The following is a 17561-nucleotide window of genomic DNA, read 5'->3' on the forward strand; positions in this document are numbered from 1 at the left end:
AAATGTGTGTTCAGATTGCTCCATGTCCTCACTCTCCAAATGTGATGTCTCCAAATTGCAAAATAGGAAGATATTTATGTCAAACCCAGCCAGCCCACACATCTGAATCACACAGGAGCACTTTGTCAGAGCATCTTACCAAATGGCTCAAACGGAAGCCAACTATTTGAGAATCCCCCCCCCCTCCTTAGGAGGAACTTAATAAAGCAAATTACCTTATTAAAAGTGATTTTGCCCTTTTTTTATTATTATAATTTTTTTGGCCACACCGCATATCATGTGGGATCTTAGTTCCCCAATCAGGGAATTGAACCTGGGGCCCCTGCATTGGAAAGGTGGAGTCTTAATCCCTGGACCACCAGGGAAGTCCCTGCCCTTAGATTTTTATAAGCGCAGGTGATGAGGCTCACTCATTCATTAAATATTTCCCAGCATCTACTGTGTGTAGATATCAGAGCTACAGAGATGAAAAGAGCGTATCTCTTCCCTTAAGAAGTTCACATTCCAGGAGGGGAAATAATGTGGGTGGGCAGGGGCTCAGAGGAAGAATGTGAGGTTCCTTGGGTCGTGGGCAGAGGCACTCTCGCGTGTGGGTGAGGCATGCCCTTGCTGGCAGAGTGTCCGGTGTGGCTGCGTGGGCGGGGGTGGCGGCAGCAGGAGGCGAGGAGGCCAGGCCAGACTGAGGGACTTCCTATGATGTCATTGCCTCTTCATTTTTCTGGCTCTCAGACAAGCAGTATAGTGACTAGATTTTGAAAATGTATTTTCCATAAATGTTCTCAGCTCGAGCACGTCTTTTCCTCTGTTGGTTAACAGAAGCATCTTCACAGAAAAATGAAGTTTGGGCCAATTTTACAGACCTTTATTTTTCCTGAGGTAATCCGATAGCCCGCCAGATATCAGAGTTCAAACCACTCATATCAGACTTGGGACAGAGGCCCAGAGAGGGAAGTGGTTTGCCCCGAGTCATTCAGCTGGTTAGTAGCTTGTTAGTGGCAGACACGGCGAGAATCCAATTCTATAGATTTACTGCAATTTCTGCCAATGATGTCGACAGACTTCTAGCCAAGTGCTGCTCCAGGCAACTGGCAGGAGCTCCCTGGAGGGCTGTGTGGTGAGCAGTTCTGAGAATGATGCTGTGGTTGATTACTGATGTCTGCCAAGGACAGGTGATAGGAGAGACCTTGACCTGGGCTTCTTAGGAGGCAGCTGCCCGCATGGGGCTCACAGCTGGATGAGGTACAGGCCTTGATTTCAGAATCAGATTTTCCACTTACACCGTCCTGGACCTGCAGGGACACTGACCAGGCCCAGAGCAGGGCTGGCCGTAGCGAGCGGCAGGGTGGCTTAGGTTCAACGCGCTGAGTGCTGAGCTGGCCTCCAGTGGGGTGAGTTGCAGCTGTGGGTCTGTTGGACTTGGCCTGTAGGGAGAGAGGGCTACTGGCTGGGATCACTCCTCAGAGACATCCACCCTGAAGCCAAGCCCATCCCTGACCCTTCAGTGGTTTGCTCTGCCCCTGACTCGCCTCATGGGAGACAGGGACACCCCCGCCAGTCTGTTGTCCCTCTCCCCAGAGAAGGCTGAGCTGTTGGCAACATCCAGGCAGCTGAGAGCATCTTTAGAAGAGAGCCTATTATACAGAGTGAAGTAAGCCAGAAAGAAAAACACCAATACAGTATACTAACGCATATATATGGAATTTAGAAAGATGGTAACAATAACCCTGTATACAAGACAGCAAAAGAGACACTGATGTATAGAACAGTCTTTTGGACTCTGTGAGAGAGGGAGAGGGTGGGATGATTTGGGAGAATGGCATTGAAATATGTATAATATCATATATGAAACGAGTCGCCAGTCCAGGTTCGATGCAGGATACTGGATGCTTGGGGCTGGTGCCCTGGGACGACCCAGAGGGATGGTATGGGGAGGGAGAAGGGAAGAGGGTTCAGGATGGGGAACACATGTATACCTGTGGCAGATTCATTTTGATATATGGCAAAACCAATACAATATTGTAAAGTTAAATAAAAAAAAAAAAGATTCTAAAGAGTCCAAGGGCAGGTGGGTGTAAACTGCCAGCAGGACACTCAGCACTCATTTTTCCCCAAGTTCATTAAACTGACTGCTTTCTTTAGCTACCATCAAATACACTGGTTATGCTTTATTATTTCAATTATAAACAAGTCAACCAGAACTTTCTTTGGAAGTGTTGATGCTGAAGCTCCAATACTTTGGTCACCTGATATGAGAACCAACTCACTGGAAGAGACCCTGATGCTGGGAAAGATTGAAGGCAGGAGAAGGAGGCAACAGAGGGTGAGATGGTTAGCTAGCATCACCAACTCAACATGCATTTGAACACACTCTTGGAGATAGGGAAGGACAGAGGAGCCTGGCGTGCTGCAATCCACGGGGTCATAAAGAGTCAAACGTGACTAACAACAACAAGGACCAGAACTTTATATATATGGATGCGTTTCGGAAAACAGAAGAGGAATCTAGGACTTCTTCAGCACTGTCTTCAGAAGGCACCCCTGCTGCTTGCTGCTCCGCAGTTTTCATAATACAGAGCCACACTTGTCATCCAGAGCCTTCTGTCAGCCCTCTAGACGTTGCCTGGAAACCGCCGACAGTGCGGTTAGCAGCCTTTAGACTTTGCAGGAACTCAGGTGCAGTTGCGAGGCTGGGTGGCAGGAGTCTGTTATTTTGAAGTGGCAGCTGCAGGTCATCAGAGAGGACGTCACCGGGAGGTGGCTCTGTGGAGGGGCTGGGCGTGGTCTGTGCACCTGCCCGGTGTGGTCACCAGCAGGGAGTGCTGCAGCTCTGGCTGCCACAGCGAGCCCTGGGGCAGGTACCTGCCTGAAAGGAGGAGCCTTGGGAAGGTCCCAGGAAAGAAGATCACCAAACACATCCAGGCCCTGCGGCAACAAGCTTGAAGAGGGAATAAGGAGAAAGACAGAGCAAGGGAACAAACGGCTGTGGGGCGTTAGACATTCCCCCAGGGCCCTGAACCCTCACTCAGATGGGGCGATTAGTGCCCTTTGCCCGACTCTGTCGGGAGCACAGGGAGGCAGAGCCCGGGCTTGTTGATTTCCACCCTCAGCAGCTGGGCAGCGACTCAGCTCAGAGGGAGGTGGCGGCAGCTCCAGCCCCACCCTGGCCGTCCACGTGGATGGAGGGAAGGAGGAAGTGGTTGTGTGCCTGAGCTCCCAGGGCCCTGTGCTGCACACCTGCCCGGAGGCCCCGCGGGGCTGCAGGAGTTGGGAGAAGTCTCTGTGGGCTCGGGGCCCAAGGTGCTGCTCTGGAAACGGGAGCAAAGCTCTTGATCTGCACCCAGGAGTGACCCGAGAGCCCCTTTGGGGAAGGGGAGGCCTCTGTCCTTCCGGAGAATGAAAGTGCCGAAGGCCCCCTCCATGTGCACGAAGATGGCTGCCTTTTACCAGTGCATCAAGCCTGAGCCCAGGTGCGCCCCTGAGAGCTGAGAGGTGGTGGGGTAGATGGAGGGGCTGAGAGGGAGGGGGGCCCGAGCTCGCACCCCAGCCCCCGGGGCCTGAGGGCACTTTCAGTATCTGTGGTCATTTATGACCCCCTTCCTTACAGACATCACTATGTATATTATATATCTCCTTCAATTATGTGAATTCTGGAACAAAATAATGATTTTCTTTATTTTCTTTGTGACACATGCATATATTGAAACAGAGGGGAGCAGGGTGCTAAGGTGAAGGGGATGGGGAGTGAAAGGAAGAGAGAAGGGGAGGGGAAGTGGGCTGGAAGACAGAGTGTTTTCCTCTGAACATCCCATGCCTGCATAAGGTGGATCCACACGGCACAGTCTGTGTCCTTTTGGTGGAGAGAAGGCAGCAAAGGGCAACATAAAAGATCACTAGAATTGTTCCTGGAACTGTCAGCACCGAAGGGCACCAAAGGGCTTGTTCTTTTTTTTTTTTCTTAAATGAAGTATAGTTGACATACAATATTATGTAAGTTATAGGTGTACAATGTAGCGATTCACAATTTTAAAGTTTATACTCCATTTATAGTTATTATAAAATATTGGGTATGTTACCTGTGCTGTACGGCGTATCCATGGAGCTTATTTTATACCCAGTAGTGTGTGCCTCTTAATCCCCTCCCTGTGCACCGCTTCCATTTCCTCTCCCCACTGGTAACCACTTGTTTGTCCTGTCTGTGAATCTGCTGCTTTTACGTTACATTCACTAGTCTGTTGTATTGTTTAGATTCTACATGTAAGTGAGGTCATACGGTGTTTGTCTTTCTCTTCACATGATGCCAAAGGGCTTGTTATTAACTGACAGACTTGCGGAGGGTGGTGGCCTGCCCAAGTTCTTAGGGCGCAGAGGCCGGTGGACCTGCAAAGCCACCTCGCCCTGCTGCAGGTGACCTGATCCTTTGAAAATGTTTGGCCTTTGGTGCACTGTGCTTCCACCATGATGGTACAAAGGGAAGCAGAGCTCCAATGTGGTGGAAATGCATTTGCAAGTATAAGTAAACAGCTTACATGTCTCATACACCAAATGGAAAATTCCAGTATGGCAGCCTCAATCCAGCCAAGTGCTGGTCATGTGTGCACATCATCTGGGCTGGGTGGACGGTCTTGGGAAACAAATATTGCCACTTTGTCAGCATACATCTGGAGGTGTGGGGGATGCTGGGAGACCTGGCAGACCATCCACTCCGCCCCACCCCAAGCCTCACTTGCTTCTTTTGCTACATAGGGACAGGAACCCAACAACCAAAGGCTTCCTTGTGAACACATATCTTTGTACTGTTGCAAAGCCCTATGCAGAAAAGTCACCATCGCTGCTATTGTTTCATTAAAATCTTTTTTTTTTACTTAAAATTATTCAACCTCAGTGTCTGATGCTGCCTGTTTTGAATGGGCCAGAATAGAGTGGTGGTGTGATGTCTCCTCATTAATAGACTTTGGAGCATGACTTCTTAATTAAAAAAGAAAAACAAACAAAACAAAACTTGAGCTCTGCATCTGCTGTGCTACAGAACTGCCAATCACATATGGAACATCCTAGATAAATTTAGCCTTAAGAACTTTCTTCATGTCCTTATTTTTGGTAGACATGCAGAAAAGAGAGGAATTTACTACCTAAAAAAATTCAAGTTAAAAACAGACCAGCCCTCATAAAGCTTGCCTGCGCCCCAGGGTTTGGGTCCATTCATCCCAAGTGGGTAGCGATTAGCACAATTCACAGCTCACTCAGAGACTGTAAGTTTCCAAGTCAGATCACATCTTGGCAAGATACCCCAGTGTTAGAATGTTTTCCCAAGAATTGTACAAATGCAGTTTCTGAGGTTGCAAAGTTCAGTGCTCACCTCTTTTATTTATTTTTGGCTGTGCTGGTTTTTTGCTGCTGCGAGGGCTTTTTCTCTAAGTTGTGGCGAGAGGGGGCTACTCTTTGGTTGCGGTGCTCGGGCTTCTCATTGCAGTGGCTTCTCCCGTCGCAGAGCACGGGCTATGTCATGTAGGTTTCAGTAGTCTCGACTCCTGGGCTCTAGAGCACAGACAGTAGTTGTGGGTCACGGGCTTAGTTGCTCCACAGCTTGAGGGATCTTTCCAGATCAGGGATCAAATGAGCGTCTCTGGCATCGGCAGGCAGATTCTTTACCACTGAGTCACCAGGGAAGCCCCTTACCTATTTTTGAAATTATGGTTTTGTAAACATATCTCATAGATTTGTTTTATTCCATTAACATAAAAATGCCTAAAGTAGCGTTTTAAAAATCTCGTATGAAAACATTCATTTCTGAGCGAGTGAAAGCAGGTAACTCATGTGAAAGCTGTCGTGTATTGCATGAGCTCATTGAGGAACTCCATGGAGACACAGGCTGCATACTTGAACGCAGGTTCCCGTCTGTATGTCTATATACGTCTATAGGAGGGTATGCATTCCCAGCTAAGTAGCTTACCAGTGCACTTCTTCATAAGGACTCTGAGTACCGCAAAATCAACTGTTACAGAAGTTTCAAATAAATGGTATAGTTTATCTTACACGGGACACTACATATACGCTTATAAACTATGCTGTTTGTCTGGCAAAGAAACAGGCTAGCCGCTTCTGGTCCGCTGCCTCATTCTCTCTGGATCCTCTCACTGTCCCTGTCAGCACCCTGGCTGAAGGGAACCCCAAGCACAGGAACCAGGCATCTGAAGCAGGGTCCTCCTTGCATCCATGTTCCTTGACTCCCAAAGGCTCTGCATGGTTCTAGGGCAGGTGATGTCTAGGGAGCCAAGGACAAGAAATCAGACTAAAGAAATGTGACATCATTGAGCTACGTCATGGACTTTTTTTTTTTTAATTTATTTTTGGCTGTGCTGAGTCTTTGTTGCTGGGTGTGGGCTCTAGGGCTCCTGAGCTCAGTAGCTGTGGTGCATGGGATGAGTTGCTCTGAGGCATGTGGAATCCTCCTAGACAGGGATTGAACCCGTGTCCTTTGCACTGGCAAGTGAATTCTTAACCAGTGGACCACTGGGGAAGTCCTAAGTCATGAGCTTTGAAAGACACCTGTCTTGGAGACATTGGAGTGTCGCCTGGTCTTGGGAACTGTGACTGAGTAGTGGATGCTGTGTCATCTTTCGCAGAAGGTGAATCCTTTGTCTGACAAGTGTTGTGAGTGCCTCTGATTCATTTGCTCATTCATGCATTCGTTCATTCAACAATCTTTTTTGGGGACCTCCTGTGTGGCAGTACCATGCTTGGTACGTGTTCCCTGTTCTCAAGGAGTGAGTCTTCAAGTTTTACATCTTTAGCCGGATGGGAGATGACTCACTTCTCTAGGTCAAGCCTAATTTTAGGTTTTTTGCAGACTATCAATTACTGGTCTCTAGGAAACTGACCTCCCTGTAAGTTCCTTTGCTCCCCTCCTGCTGTCCTCTGAGCACTATGACTCTGTGTTTGAGTTCTTGGTTTTCAGCCCTTTGCTCATCTGATTGCTTTGCTTTCATTTTTTCAAGCAATGTTTACAATGTTGTGTTAGTTTCTAGTGTATAGCAAAGTGATTCATGTATATATATCTGTAATATATATATACTCACACATACCTACACACTGAGTTGTTGTTCAGTCATTAAGTCGTGTCCAACTCTTTGCAGCCTCATGAACTGCAGCACACCAGGCTTCCCTGTCTTTCACTATCTCCCGGAGGTTGCTCAAACTCATGTCCATTGAGTCGGTGTTGCCATCCAACCATCTCATCCTCTCTTGACCCCTTCTCCTTCTGCCCTCAGTCTTTCCTAGCATCAGGGTCTTTTCCAGTGAGTCAGCTCTTCACCTTAGGTGGCCAACGTATTGGAGCTTCAGCTTCAGCATCAGCCCTTTCAGTGAATATTCAGGGTTGATTTCCTTTAGGATTGACTGGTAGTATTCCATTGTGTGTATATATACACCACATCCTTATCCATTCATCTGTTGATGGTAGGTTGTTTCCATATCTTGGCTATTGTAAATAGTGCTGTCATGAACATTGGGGTGCATATCTTTTTGAATTATAGTTTTCTCTAGATATATGCCCAGGAGTGGGGTTGCTGGATCATATGGAAGCTCTATTTTTAGCTTTTTAAGGAACCCCCATACTCTTCTCCATAGTGGCTGTACCAATTTACATTCTCATCCACAGTGTAAGAGAGGGTTCCCTATTTGCTATGCCCTCTGCCTATTTCGAGCGTTTTTAATGATGGTCATTCTGATTGATATAAGGTGATAACTCCTTGTAGTTTTGATTATTTCTCTAATAATTATCGATGTTGATCATCTTTTCCTGTGCCTGTTGGCCATCTTTGTGTCTTCTTTGGAGAAATGTCTATTTAGGTCTTCTGCTTGTGTTTTGATTGGGTTGTTTTGTTTTTGTTGAGGTGTATGAGCTATTTGTGGAGAAGGCAATGGCACCCCACTCCAGTACTCTTGCCTGGAAAATCCCATGGACGGAGGAGCCTGGTGGGCTATAGTCCATGGGGTCGCTGAGAGTCGGACACGACTGAGCGACTTCACTTTCACTTTTCACTCTTAAGCATTGGAGAAGGAAATGGCAACCCACTCCAGTGTTCTTGCCTTGAGAATCCCAGGGACAGGGGAGCCTGGTGGGCTGCCGTCTCTGGGGTCGGACAGAGTCGGACACGACTGAAGTGACTTAGCAGCATGAGCTATTTGTATGTTTTGGAAATCAAGCCCTTGTCAGTTGCATCATTTGCAAATATTTTCTCTCAGCCTGTAAGATTGTTTTTCCATTTTGTTATGAGTCTCAGCCTGTAAGATTGTTTTTCCCTTTTCTTTATGATTCCCTTTATGATTCCCTTTATGAATTCATTAGGTCTCGTTTGTTTATCTTCACTTTTGTTTCTATTGCCCTGGGAGACTGACCTAAGGGAGCATCGCTACAATTTATGTCGGAGAAAGTTTTGCGTGTGTTCTGTTCTAGGAGTATTATGGTGTCGGGTCGTATGTTTAGTCTTTTGGCCATTCTGCTTGTCTTTGGGTATGGTGTGTGGGTGAGTTCTAATTTCAGTGATTTGCATGCAGCAGTCCAGCTTTCGCAGCACCACTTGCCGAAGTAACTGTCCCTCACTGTATATTATTGCCTCCTCTGTCAAAGGTTAACTGACCGTAGGTGTGTGGGTTTATTTCCGGGCAATTTCTTTGCTTTCTTTTCTCCATATGTCAGACTGGATCTACCTTTTCTCCTCCCTGTTGTTCCCAACAAGTGAATGAAGCAGGTTTTATGCACACACCTCGAGGTGTACTCTGAAAGGTCAAATCCTCTGGTTTTGGGCATAAAAGTGTCTATCATGAGGCAGTAAAGCCAGCACGATTTTCGAGCAGAGATTTCTCACAGGAACTTTACAAGCCTTACACATTCCGTTGCCTCAGTAATGTGAAACTTCTTTTTCTAAAAAAAGGTACAGGCAGATCTTGGTGTGAGTCACTAGAGAACAATAGTCAAGTCACAGTTTATTTTTGTCTTTTTCCCCCAAAAAAGGAAAAATTGATTAAATGTTTAGGGAAGGTGAGCAGGTTTAAATCCATAAAGGGGAACCGGATCACAGAATTGTGCAAACAGAGATGTGATGAAAACTGGCGAATGCGGTGAACAAAAGGTCAGGGCTTCTAACTATGCATTGTGGAAGGTACTGGCTTCTCTGATCAGACCTGCCAGTGGGAGTGAGGGCTGAGCACAAGTTAATGAGAAGAAAGGGGAGCATGAGAGCAGGGAAGAGCATTCAGGCAGAGGGAACAGCATCTGCAAAGGCCCTGGGCTGGAGGGAGATGAAGCCTGCAGGGCAGGGAGAGCAGGGTGGGCACACTGGTGCCGATTGTGAGTATGGCTGAAATCCAGATGACCTGCTCGTCTGTCCATGCTTAGATTTACCCAGATAAATACTGGGTAAGATCGTATCCAAGATCTGATCCTTGCTCCTTTCATATCAGCTTTACAGTGGGATTGCTAGAGACACATTGTATCATGTCTTCTTTTCCAAAAATGTCTTTCAGTTCAGTCAATCAGTTCAGTCACTCAGTCGTGTCCGACTCTTTGCGACCCCATGAATCGCAGCACACCAGGCCTCCCTGTCCATCACCAACTCCCAGAGTTCACTGAGACTCACGTTCATCGAGTCAGTGATGCCATCCAGCCATCTCATCCTCTGTCGTCCCCTTCTCCTCCTGCCCCCAATCCCTCCCAGAATCAGAGTCTTTTCCAATGAGTCAGCTCTTTGCATGAGGTGGCCAAAGTACTGGAGTACTTCACCTTTTTATCTGGTCATTCTTTTTTTCCAGCAGCTTTATTGCCGTATAATTTGTATAACCATAGAGTTCACCTGTTAGGAGTGTGCAGTCACCAGTCTATTTCCAGAGTTGTGCTACTATGAACAGAATGTGATTTGAGAATGTATTCATCTCCCCCAAAGAAATACTCATCTCCCCTTCTGCTCATTAGCATCTCTTCCCATTCTACCTCCCTCTCCAGAGCACCCCACTCCCGACCTTGGCAGACACTAACTTACTGTCTGTCTCAATGGATTTGCCAATTATGGGTATTTTTAAACAATATTTATTTATTTTTTGGCTGTGCTGGGTCTTCATTGCTGCGCGTGGGCTTTCTCTAGTTGCAGAGAGCAGGGGCTACTTGCTTGCTGTGGTGCGTGGACTCCTTCTGTGGTGGATTCTCTTATTGTGGACTGTGGGCTCTAGGGCGTGAGGGCTTCAGTAGTTTCTGTCACACCAGCTTAGCTGTCTGGCAGCATGTGGGATCTTCCCAGACAGAAATCTGAACCGGCATCCCCTGCAGGGCAAGGCAGGTTCTTAACCACTGAACCACCAGGGAAGCCTTGTTCTGGGTATTTTATATAAGTGAAATCATTCAGTATGCACACTTTTGTGTCTGGTTTCCTTTGATGTAGCATAATGTGTTCAAAAGTGACCCATACTGTAGCATGTGTTAATGCTTCATTCCTTTTTATGGCTGGATAATATTCTGTTGTATGTTATGTATCATATTTTAAATGTATTCATCAGTTGTTGAGCTATTTCCACCTTCTGATTATAAATAATGCTGAATATTGGTGAATACATTTTGTGTGTGTGCATTTCCCCCATTTTTATTGTTGTAGAATACACATAAAATGTTGCCATCTTGAGCATTTTTAAACATACAGGTCAGTGGTTTAAGTACATCCATCTTGTTGTGCAACCAGCACCACCACCCATCCTCAAAACTCTTTTCATCTTGCAAAACACAAACTCTGTACTCATTAAACCAACCGTGCACCACCCCCCTCCCCCCGCCCCGGGCACAATTCCCTCCTTCCCCAGCCCCTGGTAGCCACCATTCTGCTTTCTGAATCTGTGATTTTGATTCCACAACATAAGTAGTGGAGTCATTCAGCATTTGTCTTTCGGTGACTGGTCTGTTTCACTTAGCATAACATCCTCAAGGTTCATCCACGTGGCAGCCTATTTTAGAATTTCTTTCCTTTTTGCAGTTGATAAGAAGATACTAGCTTCTGTCATTTTGCTCTTTGTTTTCTCTATGCTTATAGGTTTTTATCCTTCATTTCCTGTATTACTGTCCCCTTTCAGTTGATTTTTTAGTATTTATTTTGATTTATTTATTTTCCTGCATCAGGTCTTAGTTGCGGCGTGTGGGATCCCTGACCAGGGATCAGACCTGGGCCCGCTGCAATGAGAACATGGAATCTTAGCCACTGGACCACCGGGGAAGTCCTGAGTTGGGTTTTTTGTTGTTGTTGTTGTGAAGCTTTTAAGTTCCTTTCTTATTTCCTCCTGTGTGTGTTCTACAGCTGTTTTGTGGTTGCCACAGGGATTACATCGGAGAAGGCAATGGCACCCCACTCCAGTACTCTTGCCTGGAAAATCCCATGGATGGAGGAGCCTGGTGGGCTGCAGTCCATGGGGTGGCTACGAGTCGGACATGACTGAAGCGACTTAGCAGCAGCAGCAGCAGGGATTACATTGAACATCCTAAAGTTATAATACTCTAATTTGGATTTGTTCCAGCTTAACTTCCATGACACACAGAACCTCTGCCCCTTATCACTTCTGTTCCTCTTCCTTTCTGTTGTTGATGCCACAGAATAAGATCTTTAAGCATTGTGTGTCTAAAAACATAAATTAATAATTTGAAAAAATACAGTAACCTCTTAAATTAGCTAGAAAACAAAATATGGAGTTACAAACAAAAGTTACAATAATACTAGCTGTTAGACTACTAATTGCTCTTTAAAAATGTGTAAGTCTCTTAAATTATGTGGAAAACAAAGTGGAGTCATAAATCAACCATAAACCAGTGTTGACCCTTGAACATTGAGGGTTGTTAGGAACAGCAACCCTCCACACAGTCCAAAATCTGAGTCTAGCTTTACAACTGGCCCTTCGTATCTGTGGCCTATCCAGGGATTCCACCAGACATGGATCATGTAGTACTACAATACATATTTGCTGAAAAAAATCCACATATAAGTGGACCTGGGCAGTTCAAACCCATCTTGTTAAAGGGTCATCTGTTAAAGGGCTTTTATAATTGCCCAAGTATTTCCCTCTACTAAGATTTTAAGTTAGTTTTTTTAAATTGAACTATAATTGATTTACAGTATTATGTTGCAGGTGCATAATATAGAGAATCACAGATTTTAAAGTTTATACTCCATTGATTATAAAATATCAGTGATAGTCCCTGTGTTATACAATGTATCTTTGTACCTTATTTTGTACCTAATAGTTTGCACCTCCTACCTCCCTCCATAGTACCCCTTCCCCCTTCTCCACTGGTAGCCACTTGTTTGTTCGCTATATCTGTGAGTCTGCTTCTTTTTTGTTCTATTCACTAAATCGTGTATGTTTTAGACCCCACGTATAAGTGATGTCATGCAGTATTTGTCTTTGATTTATTCCTCCAAGTCCATCCGTGTTGTTGCAGATGACAAAGTTTCATTCTTCTTTGGCTGAGAAGTATTCTATTGTGTTTATCTTCTTTATCATCTTCTTTATCCATTTTTAAAATACAGTTTCAAGTTACTGTCTAGTTCCCTTTTATTCCAGCCTGCAGGACTCCCTTGAACATTTCCTGCAGGGCATGTGTAGTGGGAATGGACTCCTTCATCTTTTATTTATCTGGAAATGTCTTAATTTCTTACCATACTTTTCAAGGACAGCTTTGCCACATTTAGGGTTATTGGTTGACATTTTTTTCCTTTTAGCACTTTGACTATATCTCCCTCCTGCCTTCTACTGTCCAGAATTTCTGATGAGAAATTTGCTGATAATCTTACTGGGGATTCCTTGTATGTGATGATTTGCTTATCTCTTGCTGCTTTCAAGATTCTTTATCTTTGGCTTTCAACTGTTTGATTATAATGTATCTCAATTCATTGAGCTCCTTGGATGTTGTTATTTGTGTCTTTCATCAAATGTGGGAGGTTTGGGGCCATTATTTTTTCAGATAGTCTCTTTACCCCTTTTTCTCTCCCCCACCTCCTTCTGGGACTCCTACAATGTGCATTTTGATCCATTTGATGGTGTCCCATAGGGCCCTTGTACTTCCCTTGTATCTCAGACAGTAAAGAATCTGCCTTCTATGCAGGAGACCTGGGTTTGATCCCTGGGTTGGGAAGATCCCCTGGAGAAGGGAATGGACACACGCTCCAGTATTCTTTCCTGGAGAATTCCACGGACAGAGGAGCCTGGTGGGCTACAGTCCGTCGGGTTGCAAAGAATCAGGCTCTACTGAGTGACTAACACCTTCATTGTCATAGGTCCCTTAGGCTCTGTTCAGTTTACTTCAATGTTTTTCTTTCTATTCCTCAGACTTAATTATCATGACCTGTCTTCAAGTTTTTTTGATTCTTCTACATGCTGAAATCTGTCTTTGAAACCCTCTACTGAATCTTTCATTCCAGTTACTATTTCAGTTGTCTTTTTTTTTAGCCTCAGATTTTTTCTTCCTTTTTAGGCTTTCTCTCCTTTTATTAATACTTCCATTTTGTTCATACATTATTTCCTTGAGTTTCTCTACTTCTTTAGTTCCCTGAGTATCTTTAAGATCATTGTTTTTAAGTCTTTGTCTAGTAGATTAGCCACCAGATCTTTTTCAGGGACAGATTCAAAACTGGACATTTGAATCTAATAATATGGTGACTCTGGAAATCAGTTCTCCCCCTTCATCTGGGTTTGCCAGGCTTTATTTTTTGTGCCAAGGATTGGCCTGAAGTGTAATCTTAAGGTCTTCTAAGATCTTTTATAAGCCTGTGAGTTTCCCTGGGCATATGCAGTAACTTTCTCATCTCCCCCATATATACAGTAGCTTTGGAATGTCCTAGTAGTCAATGCCTGGCTCCAAAAGGGGAAATCAGAAAACTGAAGTGGGGAAAGGGGACATGGGGCACCCAGCCCCGCCCTTTAAATCTCCCAGAAGTTCGTGCAGCTAGAAGGGGCGGGGCTTGCGACAGTAGGGCAGGCGCAACAACAGTGGCAGCCTCACAGCTGTGTCACCCAAAGCACTAACCACAGCGCAGACCTCTAGTATCTGGAGAGCTGCTCCTTTTCGCCCACCATGGTTCCTTCAAGCTGTGTGCAAGCTGCTCTCAGATGCAGGGCTGCCTGGCAAGAGAGTTGGGAATGGGAGTGAGTAGATGCTATTGAACTATGAGCTGAAATTGACTGAAATTACCTGCAGTTTACATACCAGTCTTCCTCTGGGAGTTGCAAGCCTTAAATGGACTCTGAAATAGCTACACCAAACAGATTCTGCCAGTGTAGTTGTTGTCTAGGTGGGAGAGAGATTCCTGGTGCCTCCTACTCCATGGTATTCCTAGAATCTTCCATAGACATATGTGTTTATTTCTCTAAGGTAAATACCTAGGAATGGAATTGCCAGACTGTATGGTATCTTTATGTTTTATGAGGTTTCTTCCCCAAGGAGCTGTTTTCCAAAGTGTCTGTAATGTTTTGCATCTCTGTCGACAATGAATGAGGGTGCTTGCAGCCACTTGTTATTGTCTGTCTTTCTGTGTAGCCCGTCTAGTGGGTGTCAAGTAGCGTCTCACTTTGGTTTCAGCTTGCAGTTCCCTAGTGATGGGCTTCCTTGGTGGCTCAGTGGTAAAGAATCCACCTGGAATGCAGGAGACAGGGAAGATCCCCTGGATAAGGAAGTGACAACCCTTTCCAGTATTCTTATTTGGGAAATCCCATGGACGGAGGAGCCTGGCGGATTATAGTCCATGAGATTGCAAAGAGTTGGACATGACTTAGTGACTAAACAACAAAAATGGTCAAACATCTTTTCATACGCTTATTGGCTGTTTGTTTACTTTCTTGTACAAGTATCTGTTTAAATCTTTCATCTACTTTAAAATAGATGCCTTTTATTATTGTTATAAGAATTATTTATGGATTCTGGATACAAATCACTTACCAGATACACGATTTGCAAAAATTGCTCACAGTGTGTGGGCTCCCTTCACACATTCTTGATAGATAGGTTTGAAACAAAAAGTTTAGAAATTTGGTGAAGTCCAACTTATGTTATCTTCCCTTTTAGTGTTGCATCTCAGTAATCATTGCCTAGCCCAAGATCATAAATTTATTCCAATGTTTTCTTCTAGGAGTTTTTATAGGTTTAACACTTACATTTAAGTCTGTGATCCACTGTGAGGCAATTTTTATGTGTAGTGTGAGGTAGGAATATAAATTATGCTTTGGATGTGAATGTCCAGTTGTTCCAGCATTTGTTGAAAAGACTGATTCTTCCCACATTGAATTGTCTTGGAACCCATGGTTGAAATCAATTGGCCATAAATATATTTTATTTTTGGACCCTGAATTCAGTTTACCTATATGTCTATCTGTATGCCAGTACCATGCATTCTTTTTTTAATTTTTTAGTTGGAGGATAATTTCTTTACAATGTTAGAATGTGTTGATTTCTGCTGTGCCATAATGGGAATCGGTCATGAGTATATACATATATATCCCCTCCTTCTTGAGCCTCCCTCCCACCTCCGCCCCTAGTTGTCACAGAGCGCCGGGCTGGGCTCCCTGTGCTATATAGCAGCTTCCCACTTTCACTTATTTTTAATCGGAGGATAATTGCTTTCCAGTGTTGTGTTGGTTTCTGCCATACAACAGTGTGGATCAGCCATAAGGACATCATACATATGTCCCCTCCCTCTTGAAGCCCCGTCCCGCCTGCCCCCCGGTCCCTCCCCTGTCGGTTGGCACAGGGCACTGGGTTGAGCTGCCTCTGTTACACAGCAGCTTCTCCCTAGCTATTTTGCGTATGACAGTACCATGCATTCCTGGCTGCTGAAGATTTGTGTCAGTTTTGAAACTGAGAAGTATGAATCCTCCATCTTTGTTTTTCACTTTCAAGATTGTTTTGGGTCCTTTGTATTTCCATATGAATTTTCAGATCAACTTGCCAATTTCTGCAAAAAGAAAAACAAAACAAAACAAAAATTTCCAGGGAAAAACAATCCAGGTGGGATTTTGATAAGGATTGCATTGAATCTGTGTTATCAATTTGGAAAGTATTGCCATCTTAAACGTGTTTTTTTCATCTGTGAACACTGGATAACGTTCTGTTTATCTGTGTCTTCTTTAATTTATTTTAGCAATGTTTTGTAGTTCCCAGAGTACAGATATTCTGCCTCTTGGTTAAATTTGTTCCTGAGTAGTTTATTCTTTTGTATGCTGTTGTCAATGGAATTTTTTTTTTTTAACTTCATTTTTGGGTTGTTTACTCCTGGTGAGAGAGCAATGGATGTGACAGGCATCGAAGCTCACAGCCTTGAAAGTAAGGGCAGGGGTAGGCAGATACCTTACAAACAAGTTGCTGTTGACGGCTGTGGTGAGCATTATAAAGACAGGCACAGGGCCAGAGAAAGAATATCAAACAGAGGTAAGCATAGCCTGGAGGGTGGTATGGAATGAGCAGGTCTGTAAGGGTGAACACGAAGGCTTTTTTGTACTTAATTATGGGCTCAGGGTCATGTACTCAGGATACAGATATTTTTCTTTGCATTGTGTAAATAAGTATAACGCATGGGTATCTTTAAAATATCATAGTTTAAACCTGTTCTCATTCTTCATGTGCGTAAACTTCTGTAGAATTTTTTAGTATGAGCTGCAGCTAATGATAGAATTCTGCCAAAAACTGGGGAGAAGCCTGTGGTGAGTTAGGGTTCAGAGAGCGGGAGTGGGAGTAGCCCCCACAGGGATCTTTCTTTGGATCCAGGACTCCCTTGGATTCTGTAGGCGCCCAGATGCACACTGTGTGGAGGGGGCTGGAGGCTAAGCACCCTCTTGAGTTAATGAGAACCCCTGAAGAGGCCCCCTCAGGCCCAGATTTGAAGAACAAGTTTTTCTGTTCTTGGACTTGAGCTGTCAGAGCAACAGAGTGGGAGGGGGGAGGGCAGAAGTTGGTTGAGAGAGTGTTGGGACCACTTGATCTGAACCTTGAGTTCCAGCAAGAAGCAGGAGGGATCCTGGGAGATACTGGGTATTTAACACATTGCTTTTCTAAATAAAAGGGCTTCCCTGGTGGCTCAGATGGTAAAGAATCAGTCTGCAATGCAGGCGATCTGGGTTCAATCCCTGGGTTGGGAAGATCCCCTGGAAGAGGGTATGGCAACCCATTCCAGTATTCTTGCCTGGAGAATCCCCATGGACAGAGGAGCCTGGTGGGCTACAGTCCATGAGGTCCCAAAGAGTCAAACACGACTGAGTGACTAACACTTTCTAATTAAGTTTCTCCTTCTGGCTTTTTCTTGAACTTTACTCAGGTGGGGGAACGTGTATTCAGCAGTACTGGTTACTAGGCTCAACAGAGAAGACATTCCCTTTCTAACAGCTGCAGAGTGTTTGCGCCTGAAGCATCCAAGTGGAGGGGCCGGTTCTCCATCCTTGCACCCCTAAGTCTCAGGGGGCGGACATGCCTCCGTGGCCTGGAACATAGTTTTATCTGTTACTTGGCAGCAGTTTTATTCACGGTCCATCGAGCTGTGGGGGCACTG

General features: G+C 44.9%; 1 protein-coding gene across 8 annotated transcripts in view; it reads left to right on the top strand.

Annotated features, from left to right (window-relative positions):
• The window catches only part of CRACDL (CRACD like), a 129755-nt gene that overhangs the window by 56077 nt on the left and 56117 nt on the right, over positions 1 to 17561 (top strand). The window contains exon 1 of one of the 8 annotated variants that reach the window (XM_070379975.1): positions 3041 to 3467. The exons of 5 other annotated variants lie outside the window; for them this stretch is intronic. In XM_070379975.1, the coding sequence (XP_070236076.1) occupies positions 3394 to 3467 (74 nt within the window). In that variant the 5' untranslated portion in view covers positions 3041 to 3393. Of the gene's footprint in view, positions 1 to 3040; positions 3468 to 17561 lie in introns of those variants that run through there. 2 more of the 8 variants (XM_070379974.1, XM_070379976.1) reach the window with 2 other exon arrangements.

Source organism: Bos mutus, chromosome 11, assembly GCF_027580195.1.
Source record: "Bos mutus isolate GX-2022 chromosome 11, NWIPB_WYAK_1.1, whole genome shotgun sequence".
NCBI classification, from domain to species: domain Eukaryota; kingdom Metazoa; phylum Chordata; class Mammalia; order Artiodactyla; family Bovidae; genus Bos; species Bos mutus.